At 35.1% G+C, this 19,158-nt stretch overlaps 2 protein-coding genes, 1 non-coding gene and 1 pseudogene across 4 annotated transcripts; 3 read left to right on the forward strand and 1 right to left on the reverse strand.

Annotated features, from left to right (window-relative positions):
• Positions 1 to 8,155: 8,155 nt before the first annotated feature.
• Positions 8,156 to 10,349, forward strand: LOC145109679 (exocyst complex component EXO70C1 pseudogene; annotated as a pseudogene).
• A 1,526-nt stretch (positions 10,350 to 11,875) lies between these two features.
• LOC145169341 (protein CORTICAL MICROTUBULE DISORDERING 4-like) lies at positions 11,876 to 14,247 on the forward strand. Its single transcript, XM_079087919.1, has 5 exons — positions 11,876 to 12,035; positions 12,186 to 13,004; positions 13,208 to 13,396; positions 13,476 to 13,567; positions 13,635 to 14,247. Exons 2-5 carry the CDS (start codon positions 12,288 to 12,290, stop codon positions 14,134 to 14,136), a joined length of 1,500 nt encoding a protein of 499 aa, XP_078944045.1. The 5' UTR covers positions 11,876 to 12,035; positions 12,186 to 12,287; the 3' UTR covers positions 14,137 to 14,247.
• Positions 14,248 to 14,645: 398 nt separating this feature from the next.
• On the reverse strand, positions 14,646 to 14,717 carry TRNAG-UCC (transfer RNA glycine (anticodon UCC)). Its single transcript has one exon. It is a non-coding gene; the product is annotated as a tRNA-Gly (tRNA).
• An 80-nt stretch (positions 14,718 to 14,797) lies between these two features.
• Positions 14,798 to 17,237, forward strand: LOC145169342 (Radical SAM superfamily protein). 2 transcript variants are annotated; one of them, XM_079087920.1, is made up of 9 exons: positions 14,798 to 15,075; positions 15,153 to 15,226; positions 15,354 to 15,465; positions 15,549 to 15,646; positions 15,728 to 15,861; positions 16,003 to 16,111; positions 16,388 to 16,579; positions 16,656 to 16,792; positions 16,871 to 17,237. In XM_079087920.1, exons 1-9 carry the CDS (start codon positions 14,820 to 14,822, stop codon positions 17,157 to 17,159), a joined length of 1,401 nt encoding a protein of 466 aa, XP_078944046.1. In that variant the 5' UTR covers positions 14,798 to 14,819; the 3' UTR covers positions 17,160 to 17,237. The 2 variants fall into 2 exon arrangements, with proteins under 2 accessions (XP_078944046.1, XP_078944047.1); XM_079087921.1 differs by having other exon boundaries at positions 15,159 to 15,226.
• Positions 17,238 to 19,158: the final 1,921 nt, after the last annotated feature.

The raw sequence follows: 19,158 nt of genomic DNA on the forward strand, positions 1-19,158 counted from the left end.
TGATACCAAATTGATAAACATGGCGGAATTAATATGATTAGGATAGAATTGTACCTGAATGATGCGTCGGAATGGATTGATTGTCTGGGTTTGATATGTTTATATGAATATATGGATATGTTTGGATAGGGTTCTGCTATTCAGAAATAGACGAGCTATTTCAACAGAAGAAGATTGAGATCAACTCAAATCTTAAACACTCAAACTTAGCTTGTTTATTCCATATGGGCAAATGCCCTATTTATAGGCTCAAAGGAGCCGAGTACAATAATAGAATTGCAATCGGTTGATTGCAATATGACAAACCTATTTACATTATAGCCCCCTAGACTATTGAGGGACTTACATACTTTATGTTACATCAAATAATACACTTAATAATTATTCTATTATTCTACCGACACATATTAACAAATCCTTTCCATATTGAAAGGCCACAAGTCTTCAAAAAAACTTGAAAAATACTATTTTTCCATTTTAATTTCTTTTTTATAGTACTTTACCATTTTCTTAATAATCTAATAACCAAACCCCCCCCCCCCCTACACTCCCACTCCCACCGTAACCCCCCCCCCCCCCAATCAGCTCGTCTTCTTCATCACATCTCAAATTTGTACCCTAATTTTTTTTTTTTAAAAACACACAAATGATCCATACCTGCAATTCAAAACAAACACACATTGACCTTGAATGTCCATCATTTCTCCACTTTTTTGTTTTCAGTAATATGAATGTAAGAGTACATGTAGAGAAAATTAAAAACACACACTGAAAAATTAAAACACACATATCCACAAACAGGGATAAAATCGAAAATAAATCAGAAGCATACACATACACATTCTAGATTTATTCTTCTAATTTTCAAGTTCTACCATACAATGGCAGATTGGGGTTCTTTGACATAAAAAATCCAAAAACGTAAAACACCTACACACCATTGATTAGAAGTGAAAGTAGTTGTGGTGGTGATTTGTTGATGCAGTAGCGGTGGTGTTAGTGCTTGTGAAGGTGATGATTTAGGCTAATGTATTACACATACAAATATAAAGAGATATAAGAAGGTTCCATGTTCGGGTGATAATTTTCGACTCAACCCGTACGAAAACGAATGAGTTTGGGTTGAGCTTTTTGACCAACCAACTCGTTTATTTCATGGGTTGAGCTGAGTTACCTGTTTCGGTTTGCGGATTAACGCACCAACCCGACTATATATATATATATATATATATATATATATATATATATATATATATATATAAAATTAAAGTTGTATTTATGAATTAATAGAATATAGTTAATATACTACGAAGTTGGAAACCTCTTTTTTTTCAATGTAAATTGCTAATTATTAATTAATTTATAGATGTGTATAATTCGTATAAATTTAACATGTAAAAAGTTACCCGAAAATGACCCGTCGATTCTTTGACCCAAAATCGACCCACTAATGCAAACTCATATACTTAAACAGATAATGTGGGTTGGGTTGAGTTGATGTTTCCAACCCGCCAACCCATATATTATATGGGTTGGATTGGGTCAATATATTTTGACCCGTCAACCCGAACCCGACCCAATTACCAATATATGGGTTGGATTGGATCAATATATTCTGACCCGTCAACCCGAACCCGACCCAATTACCAGGCCTAATTCTATGAACAACATTACTCCAAGATAGATGATTCAACAAGTTTGTTATGGAAAATATGTCAAACTAATGCAAAATCCTCCTAACATCCTCCAAAAGCATAAATGTATTTCGACTTGGCGTTGTCAAATGATGAGCAATTGAGTCACATACTCTTCTGCTTTGATATGAGAACAAATACAATGTTAACATGATAAATTACAAGAAAACAAATACAAACAGAGAATTTAACTTCAAAGTATATACAAAATCCGGTGGCCGAATTCGCAAGTAGGGGCGAGCAACACAAGAGGCCGTCGCCTCTTATCGTTCATCGGGAAGAGAAATCGCCGCCTCTCGGTGTGGCTAGGGGTTTCGAAGGGAAGGAGGCCAGAAAAGAGTTCAGACGAGAAGCACGACGTCACGGGTGGTTCGGTGGCGTTTGCTTTAACAGGAGAAGAAGAGATGTGCGAGAGGTGAGGCTGCTGTCTCGATGGCTCACCGAAGCACCACTACGGCCGGTGGTTCATGACACAGGACGAAGAAAAAGACCGAAAATCAAGGAAAAAAGGTAAGAAATTTTTTTCCAGCTTTGTTTTAATTAACAACAATGGAAATGGGGAAAAGGGTGCCATTTTCTTGATTTCATAGGTAATCAGCCACTCTAATGGTGTGTGTTCTTTATAGGTGATCAAAGATGAATGAAGAACAACCTCAAAATTTTTAGGGTGTTTGGGTGTTTCATTTGACAGCTTTATTTGAGAAAGAAGAACACGTTTCCTTTTATTTAGAGAGAGAGAGAGAGAGAGAGTGTGTGTGTGTGTATGTGTGTGTGTGTGTGTGTGAGAGTAGTGGGTTTATTTTGTTTTTGTTTTCATTTTATTATGAGAATAAGAAAATAAATAAAAGAAATTGAAATATAATTATTTAAGGGGCATATTAGTCATTTTAGGTGGGATGTGGACCAAAAACACAAGAATATACAACCATAGGGACCAAAACCACACAAGGTATCTAAAATTGGACCAGTGGTGCACCAACATTTCGTTTTGGACCAAAACTACAGAATTTTGTCAACCACACGGACCATTTTTGCAATTTTGTCATCACTAATCACTCACCACCGGAGGATTTCGCCGGAAAAAACTCACGACAGCAGGCAAATTGAAGGCCCAAAAAAGGAAGGCAGCGTGTGTGCGTGCGTGACAACCTGAGTCGCAGGGAGTCAATCATCAGATCGTCGATTGGTTTGTAAATGCTTTTCGATTTTTCACAATTGCCAATTAGGATAAATTTTGTATTTCATTAAAATAATTTTGTGTTGGGCACTAGGCCAATTGGGTTAACAAGTTTGGACAACTTATTGGACTAGTTTGTATTTGCATTTACAATTTAGAAATAACCTAAACAAAATTTTAGGGTAGCCCAAATTATTTTTCAGGGTATCACCGCAACATAAACGAAATTTTTCTAAAAAAAAAATTACACTACTGAAATTTTTTTGAGGGGCATCCCGGGCTACCCCGGGCAATACATTGAATCTGCATGTGAAGTAAACATGGAGTCAAAATGAATCACCTGACACCCCCAGCTTTAAGTCAAATTGAAATGGTTTCAACCGATCGAGATTTTGGGTTCGAGAATTTAAAACGACCCTCCAACTATCAAGCATCGTGTTCTTCCTCAAAATCGGACTTGAAAACCCTAAAATCGGACCTTGAAACCCCTTGAAATAGACGTTCAAAGATATGTGTGTTCATCATCTGGGTTTACAAGTTTCTCTAAAATCAGCCCTTAAAAACCTGAAATCAGACCTTGAAAACACTAAAATCAGACCTTGTTCATCATATGTGTTTACAAGTTTCTCTAACATGTGTGTGTATTTGTGGATTCAAATTCAATGTGTGTTCATCTTGAATATCCATAGGTTCATCAGAATGTGTGTTTGTGTGTTCTAAATTAGGAAGACCCTAATGATAAAGATGGCATTTACTTTTGCTTTCTTTATATGTGTGTGTAAATGAGAGGGGGAAAGGGGTATTGTAGGTGGGTGTGGGGTCGATTTTTTATTTGTTAATTATTAAAGAATAAATTATATGTTAAAGAAATTAAAAAAGTAAAATTGTCCTTTCAACTATTTCATGGACTAAAACCAAGAAAAAAATTGATTGTTGACCTTCATTGCAAATTGAAAACTTTTTAGACTCTATCTATAGTTTTTTGTAAACAATATAGACCAATTTTGCAGTTTTGTAAAAAAAAACAAATTCTTAGGAAGTTACAATATTATCTATATACTAAAACTAAAGTCATTGGAGTTTTACCATAGACATTTTTAGCCATTCTACTTTGTAAAATGATACTTCTACCTCTATACTTTGTAAAATATCAGTTTTACTTCAACCTTGAACTTTCTACATAGGTCACTTTCATCCCTTTCATTTTGTAAACTTTTGTTTTCAACCGCCCCCTCCCCCCTAAATAGTTTATACAATTCGATTTTTCTATCCAGCAACACTTTCTACCCCTTTACTTTGTAAAATAAAACTTTCCCACCTCTTTACTTTTTAAAATGTCTTTTTTACCCCTCAACTTTGAACTTTCTAAAAACATCACTTTTACCTTCTCCGTTTTCTAAACTTTCGTATTTACCCCCGTAGTATATAATCTGATTTTCCTATACTTATCACCCCTTAATTTTGTAAAATATCACTTTGACTCATTTGACTTTGAACTTTATCAAATTCGTTAACTTAAAAAAAAAAATATTACGTGTTTATTTTTATATATGTATCGGTATAAATTCTAGGTGATCAATATTTCAACTTAAATTTAGAAATTTCGTTTGTTAATTTAAAAAAAACATTACTTGAGTTTTTTTATCTACGTAATTCAAGTTTGTCTATGTTTCGATGTAATTAGTTTTTTACATTTTTGTGCTTATGTTTTATATTAAACATGAATAAATAACAAAAATTGGTGCATTTTGCTTTGCATGACTTTGGTCCTTATTTTTAAGGTTTGACAACTTAATTCCTCCCAAGTTTCTATGCAATGATCTCTAACTTTTGTGGTTTGACAACTTAAGCCCTCTTAATTTTCTATTGTAACCGAAAGTATTTCTCTTCTTAAATTCATTACTGCCGCCGCGCGACGAGTAAATCATAGTTAATTACTAAAAATAACTAGAGAAACTATATGTATTAATCTTTATTTTAAAGAAGGGTTCACTCCAAGATTTTGTGAAATTCGAAAATGGTTAGTTAATATATGAAAATGTTGTGTACTTAATGAAGTTTAAGGTCGGATGATACTCCACCTTAATTCCACATAGGATAGGATTGGGTGTGGTAAAACCATGGGTGGGAATGGTGGAGAAGAAAGGAAGAAGAGCAAGACAGAGAAGAGATGGTAGGAGAAGAGAGTGAGGAGAGAGGAGAGAGATGCAGCCAAATTTAGATGCATACGACCAAACCGCAGTGAAGACCGCATGATATGAACGGTGTTATCCAGTGCTACCATGGCAAACCAAAAGGGGAAACCATAACCACTTCCTTTGGTCTAACAAGTTTAAGAACATAACACTCAATTGAGAGTATTTTACAGAGGTGATAATCATTGGGCCCACATATTATTATGATCTTATTTGGCTTTTGACAAGTTTTTGTTAGACAAAATTGCAAGAATGGTCCTGTAGTTAGGTCGAAATTGCCACTTTGGGCCAAACAGGTTTGGACTAGCACTTATGGTCCAAAGGTTTTCATTTTCTTGCCACTTTGGTCCACTTTACTTTAAACTTTTTTGTAATGACGATTTTGCCCTTGGATTTTGTTTTTTCAGTTATTTATTTATTTAAATAATTTTATAATTAAAATAAAAATCTAAAAATACACATCTCTTTCTCTCTCTCTCTCTCTCTCTCTCATTTCACACACAAGCACACATATCCACCTTTAAGAACATGAAGAACGCCCGATACTCCCCTCCCATCTCTATCAAAGTAGATCCTTCGGTCACCACCGCCAAACCACCAAAAATACCAATTGTGCCCAGAAAAATCAAGCCTTCTCACAATCACCATCATATTCATCTTCAACCGCCACGAAAAATCATCACCATCGAGAACCCATCATCCCCATCTTCCTTGTTCTTCCATTTCTCTTCTGATCAAAATGCAACTCAAAAAATATTAAGAAAGAAGAAGGTTGAAGAATTAGGGGTTGTGATTGAACAGAGAATTGTCGCCTGCGATCGAACAAAAAAAGGAAAAAAAATAAAGGGTCACTTTATTCGTCCTCTTAAGTGTGACCTGCAATTGAGTTTGAAGAAGGAAAGAAGGAGACACAGACGACATTAATGGAGGTGATCGGAGCAATCGGATTCAGATCTTCTGTAAATTGATGATGACAGAGGAAGATCTGGAAATTGACATACACACTTAGTTCTGGATTGGGGAAAAAGATCATCAAAGTCGATTTCATCTCCTCTCAAGATCCCTCCCTCCCTTCTGTTTGGAATCCGGATCTTGTTGTTTGTTTTGGTTCGAGTTTCACACATAAAAATCAATTTAGATTGTGGTGAAGGTCAGTTCATCAGATCCAAAAAAATGATTTTTGGGTTCGAGTGTCACACATAAAAATTGATTCGGGTGGTGGTGAAGATGAAAACATGTTTAATTTCCCACTTCTCCAATATCGAATCGTTAACCACCAACAAATGCAAACTCCAATCTGGTTCCTGATCTTGTTCCCACTTCTTCCTTCCTTAGATTTCATCGGAGCCACCACTTTGATTTTTTGGAAACTGGTTTGAGTTTTGTAATTGATTTTGGTTTAGTTTGCTCTCCATTAACCCTTTCAGCTTATCCATAAACCGATAGTCAGTGGGGAAGAATTTGGAGTTAATCTTCACAATTTAGTGTTCATGAGTGGGTGATGGTGCAGGAGAATGATGTCTACGAGAGAGAGAGAGAAAGAGAGAGAGAGAGAGAGAGAGAGAGAGATGTGTATTTTTTATTTTTATTTTAATTATAAAAGTATTTAAATAAATAAAAAACTGAAAAAACAAAATCCAAGGGCAAAATCGTCATTACAATAAAGTTTAAAGTAAAGTGGACCAAAGTGGCAAGAAAATGAAAACTTTTGGACCATAAGTGCTAGTCCAAACCTGTTTGACCCAAAGTGGCAATTTCGACATAAACACAGGGACCATTCTTGCAATTTTGTCTTTTTGTTATGCTTACTATTTTATATTTTTGAAAATAAAAAATTCATTTTAAGTAACATATCTATATGCAAAATCAATTTCATTCATATAGGTCAAATAGAATTATTATTAGAGTTAATGTGATAAATGAGTATTAAAAATATTTGGAAAGTTAAAAAAAAAAAACGTATTGTCCTCGAACTATATTATCAAAGTGTAAGTTCTCTAAAACATTTGTTCACTAAAAAAAAAAACATTGTTACCTCTTAGACCGGAGGGTGTGGGAGGGATGTTTCTCTCACTTTTTGTGGGCCACACCACTCTTTCCATCACTTTTCTTTTCCTCGCCTAAAACCCAAGGAATGGGTGGGAAGCTTCCCTCAGTATTTTTTTATATTTTAAAAAAAATATATTTCATACATATAGTATACTCATTTTGTAGGGAATTAAAAACCATGAATTTTAATATATTTTTTTATAGGTATATAATTTTATAAATATTAAAAAGGATAAAAAGAAAAAAGAAAAAAAAATTGTCCAATAGCATGAAGAGAGAGAGTGCGGCACTCCCTCCCCCCACCTCTTTCCCGCGTGATGTTTCCCTCACCCAAGGAGTGGTGTTCAAGAGTGAGGGAAGCTTCCCTCACCCCTTTCTCGCTCCCACTCCGTCCAGCCTTATAAGCCATTTTACCAATTGATCGACCACGTTGTCAAATTGACATCATTTTGATTTTGATTACGTATATTTAAATCAATATCTAGTTCTTTGTTATTATTAAAATTATCAAGTAATATATAAATATTTTTAATGTATTACGAGCTCAAAACAAATAGAAAGAGGGATACGAGCATACGACGGCAGGAGATGGGTAGAAGGAGGAGGCGGCAGCGGCTTCGATCTATTGGGAAACTCCAAAGATTTGATTATTGTTTTTATTTCTTTTCCCAGTTTTTTAACTTCTGATCTTATTTCTCACAACTTTAAAGAGTACAATCCCTTTGATAAATGATAACTCATATCCGTTATGATTATTATTTATAGAAAATGTTTTTTTTTTTTCAATAACTACCAAATCACCGTCTATAAATTTGGTTTCCTTTTTTAACAATTTTTTTTTTTGTCAAGATAACAATATGGAATCTGTAAAGGTTATTACAGTTTTTGTGTTGTTTGAACTGATCCATCTGTTACATCTGAAAATATATCGGGTGTCCATATGAAATATATAACATAATTTGTTAATAAAATTGCAAAGCAAAGCAAAAGGTGTCCATGGAGTCATGTAAGTAAAAGCTTATTAATCGGGTCAAAGTCAAACAATCTAAACCAACCATAATCCCCTTCCCTTTCCCTCCTCCTTTCTCCATTTCAATATTCATTCTGCACAAGAACCAATTCATCCATGGACAGACATGGCAAATCAGGCAGCTTCATCGGAAGGCGTTGGAAAACTACCACCACCACGGATAGTCCCCGATCGTCCTTTTCTTCTCCATTTTTACCTCGCAAATCCTCCCCTGTCCCTGTGCCTGATAATATTAATGCACAACTTTCCGATTCTAACGACGACCTGGATGAAGCTATACCTGACGTCGATCATGATCAAATCTTGCTCGAAATTGAACGTTTCACCGATGAATTATGCACGGCCGAGGACAAGACCACCCCGCTGGAGCCGGACATCATAGACACCTTCTCCTTAATCATCAAGTCCAAAACCAGAAAATCAACCAGACGCCCGGGTAGGAACGGTGAGGTGACCGATGAAGACCCGTTTTTGTATGAATCTGTTAGGCTGTTATGTAAATTGAAAACTGCGTTAGGCGAATTTCCAAACACATCAATGGTTATGCTTGATAGAATCAACAAGCTTCTGCATCGAATTATCATGTTCATGGAAGAAGAGCTTCGTTCGTTTCTACAGCATTCAAAGGCAAAGCTTCCTCCGGAACCGAGCTTGAAGATGATGACTTCTTCTTCAAGGCACTTTTCCTTCAAACCAGAGCGTTCCAATTCCAATTCCAATTCCAATTCCAATTCCACCACCACAGCCAGTAAGGACGAGGATGATGATTTTCCAGGTTTCTCAGAGGAGAAGATAATTAGGATTACCAAAATCGTAACAACCATGATTTCCAGTGGTTACAAAAACGAATGTTCACATGTTTATAGCATGGCGCGTGGAAATGCATTGTATGAGCAACTCAAAAAGAACGACTTCGAAAAGCTTAACGCAGAAGATGTTTCGAGATTAAACAGCTGGGAATTGCTTGAACCAGACGTGGCACGATGGATCAACATCATAAAGCAATGTTCCGACATCCTAATTCCCGCTGAACGGAAGTTAGGCGAGACGGTTTTTGCCGACAACGTTTCCGTTTTCAGAGGTCTATTCATCAATCTGGTTCATAGCCTCATCACGTCGTTACTTGATTACGCGAGAGCAGTTGCCAAAACGAAGGCGTCGGTGGAGAAGCTGTTCAGATTCCTTGATATGTATGAGGCGCTTTCCGGTCTTCGTGAAGCGATAATAATCAACGACAACGACGACGGATTCTTGTCAGATTCACAATCACGTAATGATCTGAATACGGAAATATCATCTTCCAACGACCGAATCGGCGACGCAGCGGTGAACATGCTTGGTGAATTAGAAAACTCCATTCGAAACGACCCCGCGAAAACTCCGGTGCCGGGAGGTGCAATACACCCTCTGTCAAGCTACGTCTTAAACTACTTGAAATTGGCGTGTGCGTATGGAAATTGTTTAGAACAGATCTTCCAAAACGCAAAACTCATTCAACCGTCGGCGACGTCGGAAGACATGGAGAAGTCGCCGCTGGCGGCACAAGTAGCGTCGGTGATCGCCGTTCTAGACGGTAACCTGGCATTGAAATCAACACTATACAAAGACCCTTCGTTACGCTTCTTTTTCCTAATGAACAATGGTAGATACATATTAACAAAAGTAAGAGAGTCAAACGAGATTAAAAAACTGATGGGCGACAATTGGTGTCGCCGGAAGTCATCGGAGGTCCGGCATTACCATAAGAGTTACCAGAGAGAAACATGGACAAGGTTGTTACAATGCATTACACAAGAAGGGATACAAGTGAACGGAAAAGTGAATAAACAGGCGTTGAACGAGAGGTTCAAGAACTTCAACGCCATGTTTGATGAGATACACAAGACACAGAGCACATGGGTGGTCAGGGAGCCGCAACTGCTGTCTGAGCTCCGGGCATCCATATCGGCGGTTGTCATTCCTGCCTATCGCTCATTTGTAGGGAGGTATAGACACCACTTTGAGTCAGCGAAAAGCGTAGACAAGTACATCAAATATCAACCAGAAGACATCGAGGCATTGATTGAGACTTTGTTCGATGGTAATATTAATGCGTCTATGTCTAGGAAGAGATCATAGATCTGAAGGGGACCCATTCTTTTCCTAGCTATGTATCAATTTGATTGTATTAATCTTGTATCTTGTCTTAAATAACTTTTTTTATATCAACAACCCATCCATAGCAAGAAAACAAATAGAATTTGTCACTGGTATATATTAATGGTTCATGCATTATGCAGATTGGTAGATTAAAATTATTTAATTTGAGGATAAGTATGGTTTTGTTTTGGGTAAATTGATGCATGACAACCCTGGGCCATTCGAGCAACTAGATAGATATGAAAAGAACAAAAAGGCCAGACCGGTGGACCAATAATCTTGGTTGGGCTTATAGCTTTCGAGATGTTACCCTTATTCCACTACCATTTTTGGGTTTTGGGAGATACGGTTTTTGAAGTAATAATAAGCCGAAATTTGGGAAAACTAAATAACATTTCGGTTTGTTCATATTTGGATAATTATTATTTTTTTTATACATTTAGGTAACAAACTTTTTGGAAGTGTGCACATATAACCATTATGACCGGCCGTAGCAGGTTATATCCGATCATAATGGTCATATGTGAACACTTTCAAAAATTTCGTTACCTAAATGTGTAAAAAAACAGTTACCCAGATGTGAAAAAATCAAAAAATTAATTACCCTGATAAGTCAATTTCTTTTCTTTTTTATTTTACATTCTAATTTTGATTTGTAGCATATTCCATCCGGTCATAACGACTTCTTATTTTTTTTTTTTAGCTTTGTCAATGTATCTCTTATGTTTAAATGTTATAGCTTTACTACATGTTGCTACTTGCTACTGATATTATAGAAACATAACCGTCTTTGAATGTATACAAAAATACTAACTTGTTAACGTATGCACTACCGCTATGGATGAGCAAAGGAACTGACCCGGCCCGGGAACCGAAGTCGGCCAAAATTAAGAACCAAACCGGACCGCCGGTTCTACCGGTTCTCAGTTCCTACCGGTTATTGTCGTGTCTTCAATGTTAAAATCGGTCATCAAGAAATAGCAACATACATTTTCGGTTTTTGCAGATTCTACCGGGTCCGGTTCTATCGGTTCCGGTTCCAAAAATTCACAAGAATATTTTCTCAGTCCCGGCCCGACCGGTTCCATCGGGATCTGGTTCTGGTTCCGGCCGGTTTCCTGGTCCAAATACTCATCCCTAACTACCGCTGCATCGCGCGGGATGCAAACCTAGTTTACACTAATTTTTGTATGAGTGTTGCAAGTTTATTTCAATAAATAACGAATCTGCCATTAAAAAACCTTTTTAACACTAATATCTAGAAAAACGTTTTATGTGTTGTATTTATAAAATTTGTTATTAGAATATTATAACAATGTCAAAACTCAAAACATAATAATAAATTTATATAAAAATAAAATAAACTTTGATAGAACATCTGGTACGTGGTGGCGTACACTGAAATAAATCCAGATTTCATGTTAACAAAATTTGACTTTCTAAACGGTGCAATAAATATATCACAACTAAAAGATAATAAAAAATTAGATTAATAAAAATAATAAAATTTGTTGAGATGTTTCATATTTTGGCCCGATATAAAAGCACAAATAAAGTATTATTCGGCCCCAATAACAAACAAATTCGTTGAGCAGTTTCAGGGGCTTTCGTCATCTTCTCCGGAGCGTATCAATATTCATTATTCAATAACAAAAACTTCATTTCAAAGTTCAAACTTGGTCGTTGAGAATACTCTGCCCGCCTATAATGAATTATGAACCCATCAATAATACCGTGACACAACAGCGAAGGTACGACCGTTTGCCTACCCGTCTTTATCCGCTCCCATTTTTAAACCCAATTCAATTTGATCACGATCTTTTCCAATTTTTAGTATTCAATTTCTAAATTTTGAAAGCTTGTGATTTCTGTTTTTTCTTGTTAAAATCTTTGGTACCCAGATAATATATGATGGAATTGAACCATTATCGATGACATGAACTAGTTTGTGCTTCCTGATTTCAATCTTTGATTCTTTTGAAGAACCCCTGTTTCCTGTTTTAATGGCAACGTTGATACCGGGGGTTTTATTGAAGTTACTGGATGGGATGAATTCAGGGGTGAAGCCGACAAGTGAACATAGGAGTTCACTTTTACAAGTTCTAGATATTATGCCAGCTGATCTTGATGAGAAAGATCTCTGGCCAAAACATGGATTTTACATAAAACTTTCGGATTCATCTCATTCAATCTACGCGAGATTACCTTTAGAAAAAGACGATCTTGTTCTTAGTAATAAAATGCAGCTTGGCCAGTTCATTCATGTTGAAAAATTGGAGTCTGGTTCCCCTGTTCCTATAGCTAAAGGAGTGAAACCACTTCCTGGACGCCACCCGTTTGTTGGAATGCCTGAACCATTGATCGGTTTGAAAGGAAAACAGGAAACGAATCAGCCAAAAGGAAATCTTCATCTGAATTCAAAATCGTCTGCTTCTAGAAGGGGTTCTTGGGCAAAGGGAGAACATGGAGTTTGTGCATCACCTATAGCGTTAAAGCCATGTCCTTTGAAGTTTGATCAATGTACACCTGTAAAAGTGAAGTCTTCAGTGATTAGCTCTAGATCAGCTGAGAAGAGAAGCTCAAATGGAAGGGTATCAATGTCTAAATTGACTGAAAGTCCTGTGACTAGTGTAAAGAAAAACTGTGTTACTTCATCTATGGTGAAGGTTCCAAGGAGCAGCAAGAGTAGCATATGTGACAAAAGTCCCTACAACTCAGCTGTAGGTACATCTTCCCTCTTTTCTAAAGTTTTTGACTTTTTTCAGTTGCAGGTTTATTAAAGCAATCAAAATGAATACAACAAGAGCTTTGTTAGTTATACAATCTTGTTTTGTATATGAACATTCATTGGAAACCAAATCAGAAGATTTATGTGCTGTTATTCAAAAGTTCCGTTCTTTATATGCTCTTTTCTTTAATATAGGAAAAGAAAAGTGCCACATCACCCCGAAGTTTACAGAGTAAACAAGTGGTGTCTTCTCCCATTTCTGGTGTAAAAACTAAGGAATCCTTGAATACAAATATAAACTCACAAGTGAAGTCTCCATATGCTCATTCATCTTCTGAGACCTCTTTATTTAATCTGCCACGAAAGCTTAGCTTACTGGGAAAGGTTAAAGCAATTTCTTTCATTTAACTTTTTCTTTTTATTTATTTATTTTTTTCTTATTTTGTGAAAAATGATGCATCAGGAAGCAATCCAACAACGAGAAAAAGCACAGAAAATTGCCCTTCAAGCGCTTAGAAATGCCTCAGCCACTGAAACTATTGTTTGGTCTCTCAAGTACGACTTTTATGATTTTATACTAAAAAATTATTTATCAATTTATGATTTTGTATATTTCTTATAGGAGCTTATCTACTTTGAGCAAGTTGGCTAACCCCGAGGATCCAACAGATTGTTTTGATCAATTTCTTGAATTCCATAACCAAATAGTTCAAGCCATAGCCGACATGGTGTCAATTAAATCAGCAACAGAAGTCAACAATATCATGAACAACTCCAATCAGAAGTCAACAATCTTGGGAAAGCACACGAGATCATCAAATGTTAACCAAAAGGGTAAAATGGGAACATGTAAAAAAAATGGAAACAAGCATTCATGTCTGAGTGATATGATTAAACTAGGAAAGCAGATTGAGAGAGAGGCTGGAAATTGGTTCATGGAGTTTTTGGAGAAAGCTTTGGAAAAGGGTATGGGGGAATCAAAGTTTATAAAAGTTCATAAATCACTTGTAATGAAGGTTGTGAAATGGGTGGAAATTGAACAATGTGATTCTAGCAAGAGCCTAGTGAATCCTAAAGCAATTGAAATTGCAAGGAAGTTGAGGATCAAGGTGAAGAGCCCTTGAATATTGATGTAAATTGATTTTTGTATCAAATGTTGTTTGATACAATAAGAAACATGGGTGTCGTTTGCATAAAGTGACGAGTTTAAATACAAAAAAAAAATGGGTTTACAACTTCCTAAATTCCTTTATAAAAATATTGTTATTATAATAATGAATTCTTGTACTCAGCATAAAAAAAATTGTTTGTATGTCCAAACGACTTGACCTAGTAACCAAGTAACCAATGATTAGGTCTATTCAAACAATATACATGATAGAATTGTTAAATCAAGCTAGATGGTTTGACAAATATATTAAAATTATCTAGTGTTAGATTAATATGTGTACAAACTAACATTTTACTGTATAATTTGAGAAAATCTAACTTATAGAGTCATTGAACTACATAACTTGGCAAAGTTAACAAATAATGATAGAAAAATATATCAACAAAAAAGAGAGCAAAAACTTGGCAAAGTTAACAAATAATGCTAGAAAAATATATCAACAAAAAAGAGAGCAAAAACATATGCGTTTGCCGGGAGTCGAACCCGGGTCTATTGCTTGGAAGGCAATTATCCTAACCGTTGGACTACAAACGCAATTGTGATTACAAAAGATTATTTATCTATATTTCCTAGCGAGGCAGAAATCTTTCAAAACCTACGAATACGATGAGGTTTGGAATTTTCCTAACAGTTCTTATGGAGTCGAGCTGCTGTATCTGGATCAGGCGAGTAAAGATGGCAACAACCACCACTTCCATCGTTTTCCGCCCCACAACCTCGTCTTCTATTTCACCGTTATTCGCTCCGCTACGTTCTTACAAATCAACGTTATCACTTTTTTCTCATATATTTTACCCACGCCGTTCAATTTCAATAACTGCAACTCTTCCTCTTCAATCTTCTTCGTCTCCGTTTTCCCAAACCGTTCATCATCAATGTTCCTCTTCTTCTGGTAATTTTGTATAACATTGTCTGTATCTATTTACACATATTTCACTTCTTTTGTATTGATTTTGGTTGTTATATAAGCTGAAGATGGTGGCATTAATTCTAAGGATTCCCAAAAGATTATTCTGAAAGGAATGAGATACAAAGAATTCGAAGTATGTATACATCTATCTTTTCCTTAACTATTTTTTCTTCAAAAAGCTGGTAATCTAGGGCTTTTGAGTTCATATCCCGCGTGCTTCTTGAAAGTGATGATTTCTATATACATGAAAATTTAAACAGAATTGGGTGACTTCTCAAGGATATAGACCTGCTCAGGCATTGATGCTATGGAAGCTGCTTTACGGGAACAATTCAAAGAGTATTTGGGCACATTCATTTGAGGAATTAGAAGGTTCATCTTCAAATCTCAACTTCATCACTAAAGGTGTTCTTCCTTTAGTAACATGAATCACTTTATTATCAACTTTTTTCTAGGTTTAAACAAAGACTTAACGAAGATGATAAGTAAACATGCTAAATTGAAAGCATTACAAGTGAAAGATATCATCACAGCCTCCGATGGCACTAGAAAGGTACACATAATCTTACTTGACTCTGTCTCTAATCATATATTAGGGTATTCTCATTGATTATAAAATCTCAGGAGGTTTCAGATTTTGTTTACATTGGATGATGGACTGATAATAGAGACAGTGATAATACCTAATGGTGATAAGGGAAGGAATACAGTGTGTGTTTCAAGTCAAGTGGGATGTGCAATGAATTGCCAATTCTGTTTCACTGGAAGGTAATTTCTTCTTCTTCTTCATATTATTATTATTATTATTATTATTATTATTATTATTATTATTATTATTATTATTATTATAATCATTGTTATTGTATACATATATATTAAGAAACGTGATGCATCTCTTCTGCTTTTCAGGATGGGTTTAAGGAGAAATCTAACTGCAGAGGAAATAGTAGAACAAGCTGTATTTGCACGTAGACTGTTTACTAGCACAGTGGGTCCCATCTCAAATGTTGTTTTCATGGTATGTATGCTTTATTGGTTTGTTTATTATAATTTATCGCATCCTACATTCATTTCTTTCTATTTGTAACATCGTCATTCAAATACAAATAAATTTTTACCGCTAGGATTGGGTAAAATGTTTGATATTCAATGTCCTAATAAAGGAAAGAGAAAAATGCAAGAAATAGCAAATGTAATTTCAAATTATTTATTGTGATTTACAAAATTTACCCATTATAGCAATGGGTAAGATGTTGATTTGAAAGTTTGAATTAATTTACATCTCCTTTTGTAGGGAATGGGAGAACCACTTCAAAACATTGAAAATGTGATGAAAGCTGCAGATATAATGGTTGATGAACAAGGGCTTCATTTTAGCCCAAACAAGGTTACCATTTCAACAAGTGGACTTGTGCCTCAAATCAAACGTTTTCTTCGTCACTCTAAATGTGCATTAGCTGTTAGTCTGAATGCTACAACTGATGAAGTAATTACTACAGTATATTTTAATTAAAAACCTCTCGGTTTTTATTTCCATATTAATTAATTAATTATGTGATTAGGTGAGGAACTGGATCATGCCCATTAATCGCAAGTACAATTTGAGCTTACTTCTTGACACCCTTCGTGAAGAGCTCCAGTTCAAACATAAATACAAAGTCTTATTTGAATACGTGATGCTTGCTGGAGTCAATGACAGGTTAAATTATATTTAATATATGTTTAAGTCAAAACTTAATAATGAACGTTTGGGTGTTTGTTGTATTTAATTTTGCAGCATTGATGATGCAAAGCGGATAATTGATCTTGTGAAGGGGATTCCATGCAAGATTAATCTGATTACATTCAACCCGCACAGTGGGTCCCACTTCCAACCCACAGCAGATGAAAAGATGGTTGAGTTTAGAAACATTTTGGCTGAGGGTGGCTTGACTGTGTTCATGAGGCCGAGTAGAGGAGATGATCAGATGGCTGCATGTGGTCAGTTAGGGAACCCGGCTGATCTCCAAGCTCCTTTACTTAAAGTGCCTCCCAAGTTTCAACCCTCATTAGAGCCATCCGTATAACTTGTACATGATGCATTAACTGTGGTACATTCGTTTTAATCGTGAATCTGTTATTTGAAGTTGTTTCTAGTTTTTTCATATTTGTTTTAACTTAAAATGGACATAATGAGTTGAGCCAAAAAACCTGGCTTAATGAATGAATTAAGACACCAGACGGTTTATTCAGACTAGAAAAAAACATCATTTTATGTATGACATATATCGTCATCCATTCAACCACTTTACCCATGCAAGTATGCAACTATGCTGTTGCTATTCTAGGGTGGATACTTTCGACTCATTTACTATAAATAGGTCGGGTTAAATGTGTATAAATCTTGTATTGGACCAATACAATTAATGTGTTCATATTGTTTTGAGATGCTTCTGTAGAATAAGTCTGAGAATAATATTATCTAGGTTATGAGAACAACCTGTGTCATATAATATATATTTATAATTTCAATTTAAAGATCGTTTGTATTGGTAAAAAGAGTGCAAGCCGATTGTTATTGCGAGTTAAAAATAACTACATTGCCTATCTCGGTTAAAATAAGTACATACATTGTTATTTGACGCAATTCATTTTTCTTTAACGTTTAACCATAATTAAAATGAAAACTATATATCTCTTATTAAAGTATTGAAGGGCAAAGTGAAGATGTTACCCAAGCGAAAAGCAATAAAAATGACACTGAGAATTGACGTGGTTATGTCGGTGTAACACACGGACAGAAACCAAAGAACTTTTCTATCACCCAGCTGTTTTCAAAGTGATACATTGAAATCTCTAGTTACGAATACTTATAACCGTGAGCCCTAGCAATTATAGGACTGAAATCATATACATGTAAATCCGAAAAGAACTAAACGTGTCCATACAACTTCAAGTCAACGACCCTTAGCCTACTCTAAACAATTATTCCTTTGAAATCTTCAATCGAGTTTTCAACTTCATTCCGAGTCGGGTTATCAAATTTCAAGTCACATTCTAACAAAAAAATAATAATAATAATACTTACTTTGCTACCAATATGAATAATGTATTTTTGTTTTTCGTCTATAAATATAACATTACTTGAATTTGATATACATAATAGCAACTCAGTAATATCTCTTTATTAATATAGCAAAAATAGATAACCTCAAAATATTTATAAGTTCCACTTTATATATGCTTAAAAAAATATAAATACATTGTTATTGTTATTATAAATAAAAACTATAAGAATATTATCATTATTATTTTGTAAAAGTATAAACTTTTTAGTATAAATATAAAATGGGAAATTAAGTAATCTAACTCTTATAAACGAATAATTTATTAATAATAACCAACTCTTTAACTTTTAAAAAAATGGCAAGTTTCTCCATAGGGCATTCCGGAGAAGCAGTATTCATTCCGGAGTATTTGGTTGTAGTTAGAGTTTTGACTCTGGAATCTGACACCGTACATTTAGAACTGGCAAAGTCAATTCCAGGGTACGACAAAGTCGCTTTTGAATTGCTTCTCCGCATTTTATATTGTTAGTACCATTCCAGAATAACTTGTAATGGGTAATATAGACTTATTTCCTCTCTAAGGAATGGTACTAACACAATTTAAGGTACTTATATGGTTATTATATGACTAAAACTAAAAAACTACAAAATTAAGATATTCCGGATTTGTTTCTCGTATTCCATAATTGTTCTACGCATCCCAAAATATAGAAAACCGTTTGTAAACTAAAATACAAATAAATTAAAAAGTAAAACCCACATTGTTTGTTGAATCCATGATAGATAAGCTTAACAGTATGTGTCCAAAATGTCGGTAGCAACAGGTTCAGGAATTATGTTTCCAGAATGCTTATTCCGGTTTTTGGGAGGCCCCATATATATATATATATATATATATATATATATATATATATATATATATATATATATATATAACATTGGGCTACAATAGTGGGCTGACTCGTTTTGTGTGCTCCGAAATACCCATTCTTGAGAGAGTGGTTAGTTAAAAAATATG

Source organism: Lactuca virosa, chromosome 4, assembly GCF_052849685.1.
Source record: "Lactuca virosa cultivar CGN04683 chromosome 4, Lactuca_virosa_CGN04683_v6, whole genome shotgun sequence".
NCBI classification, from domain to species: domain Eukaryota; kingdom Viridiplantae; phylum Streptophyta; class Magnoliopsida; order Asterales; family Asteraceae; genus Lactuca; species Lactuca virosa.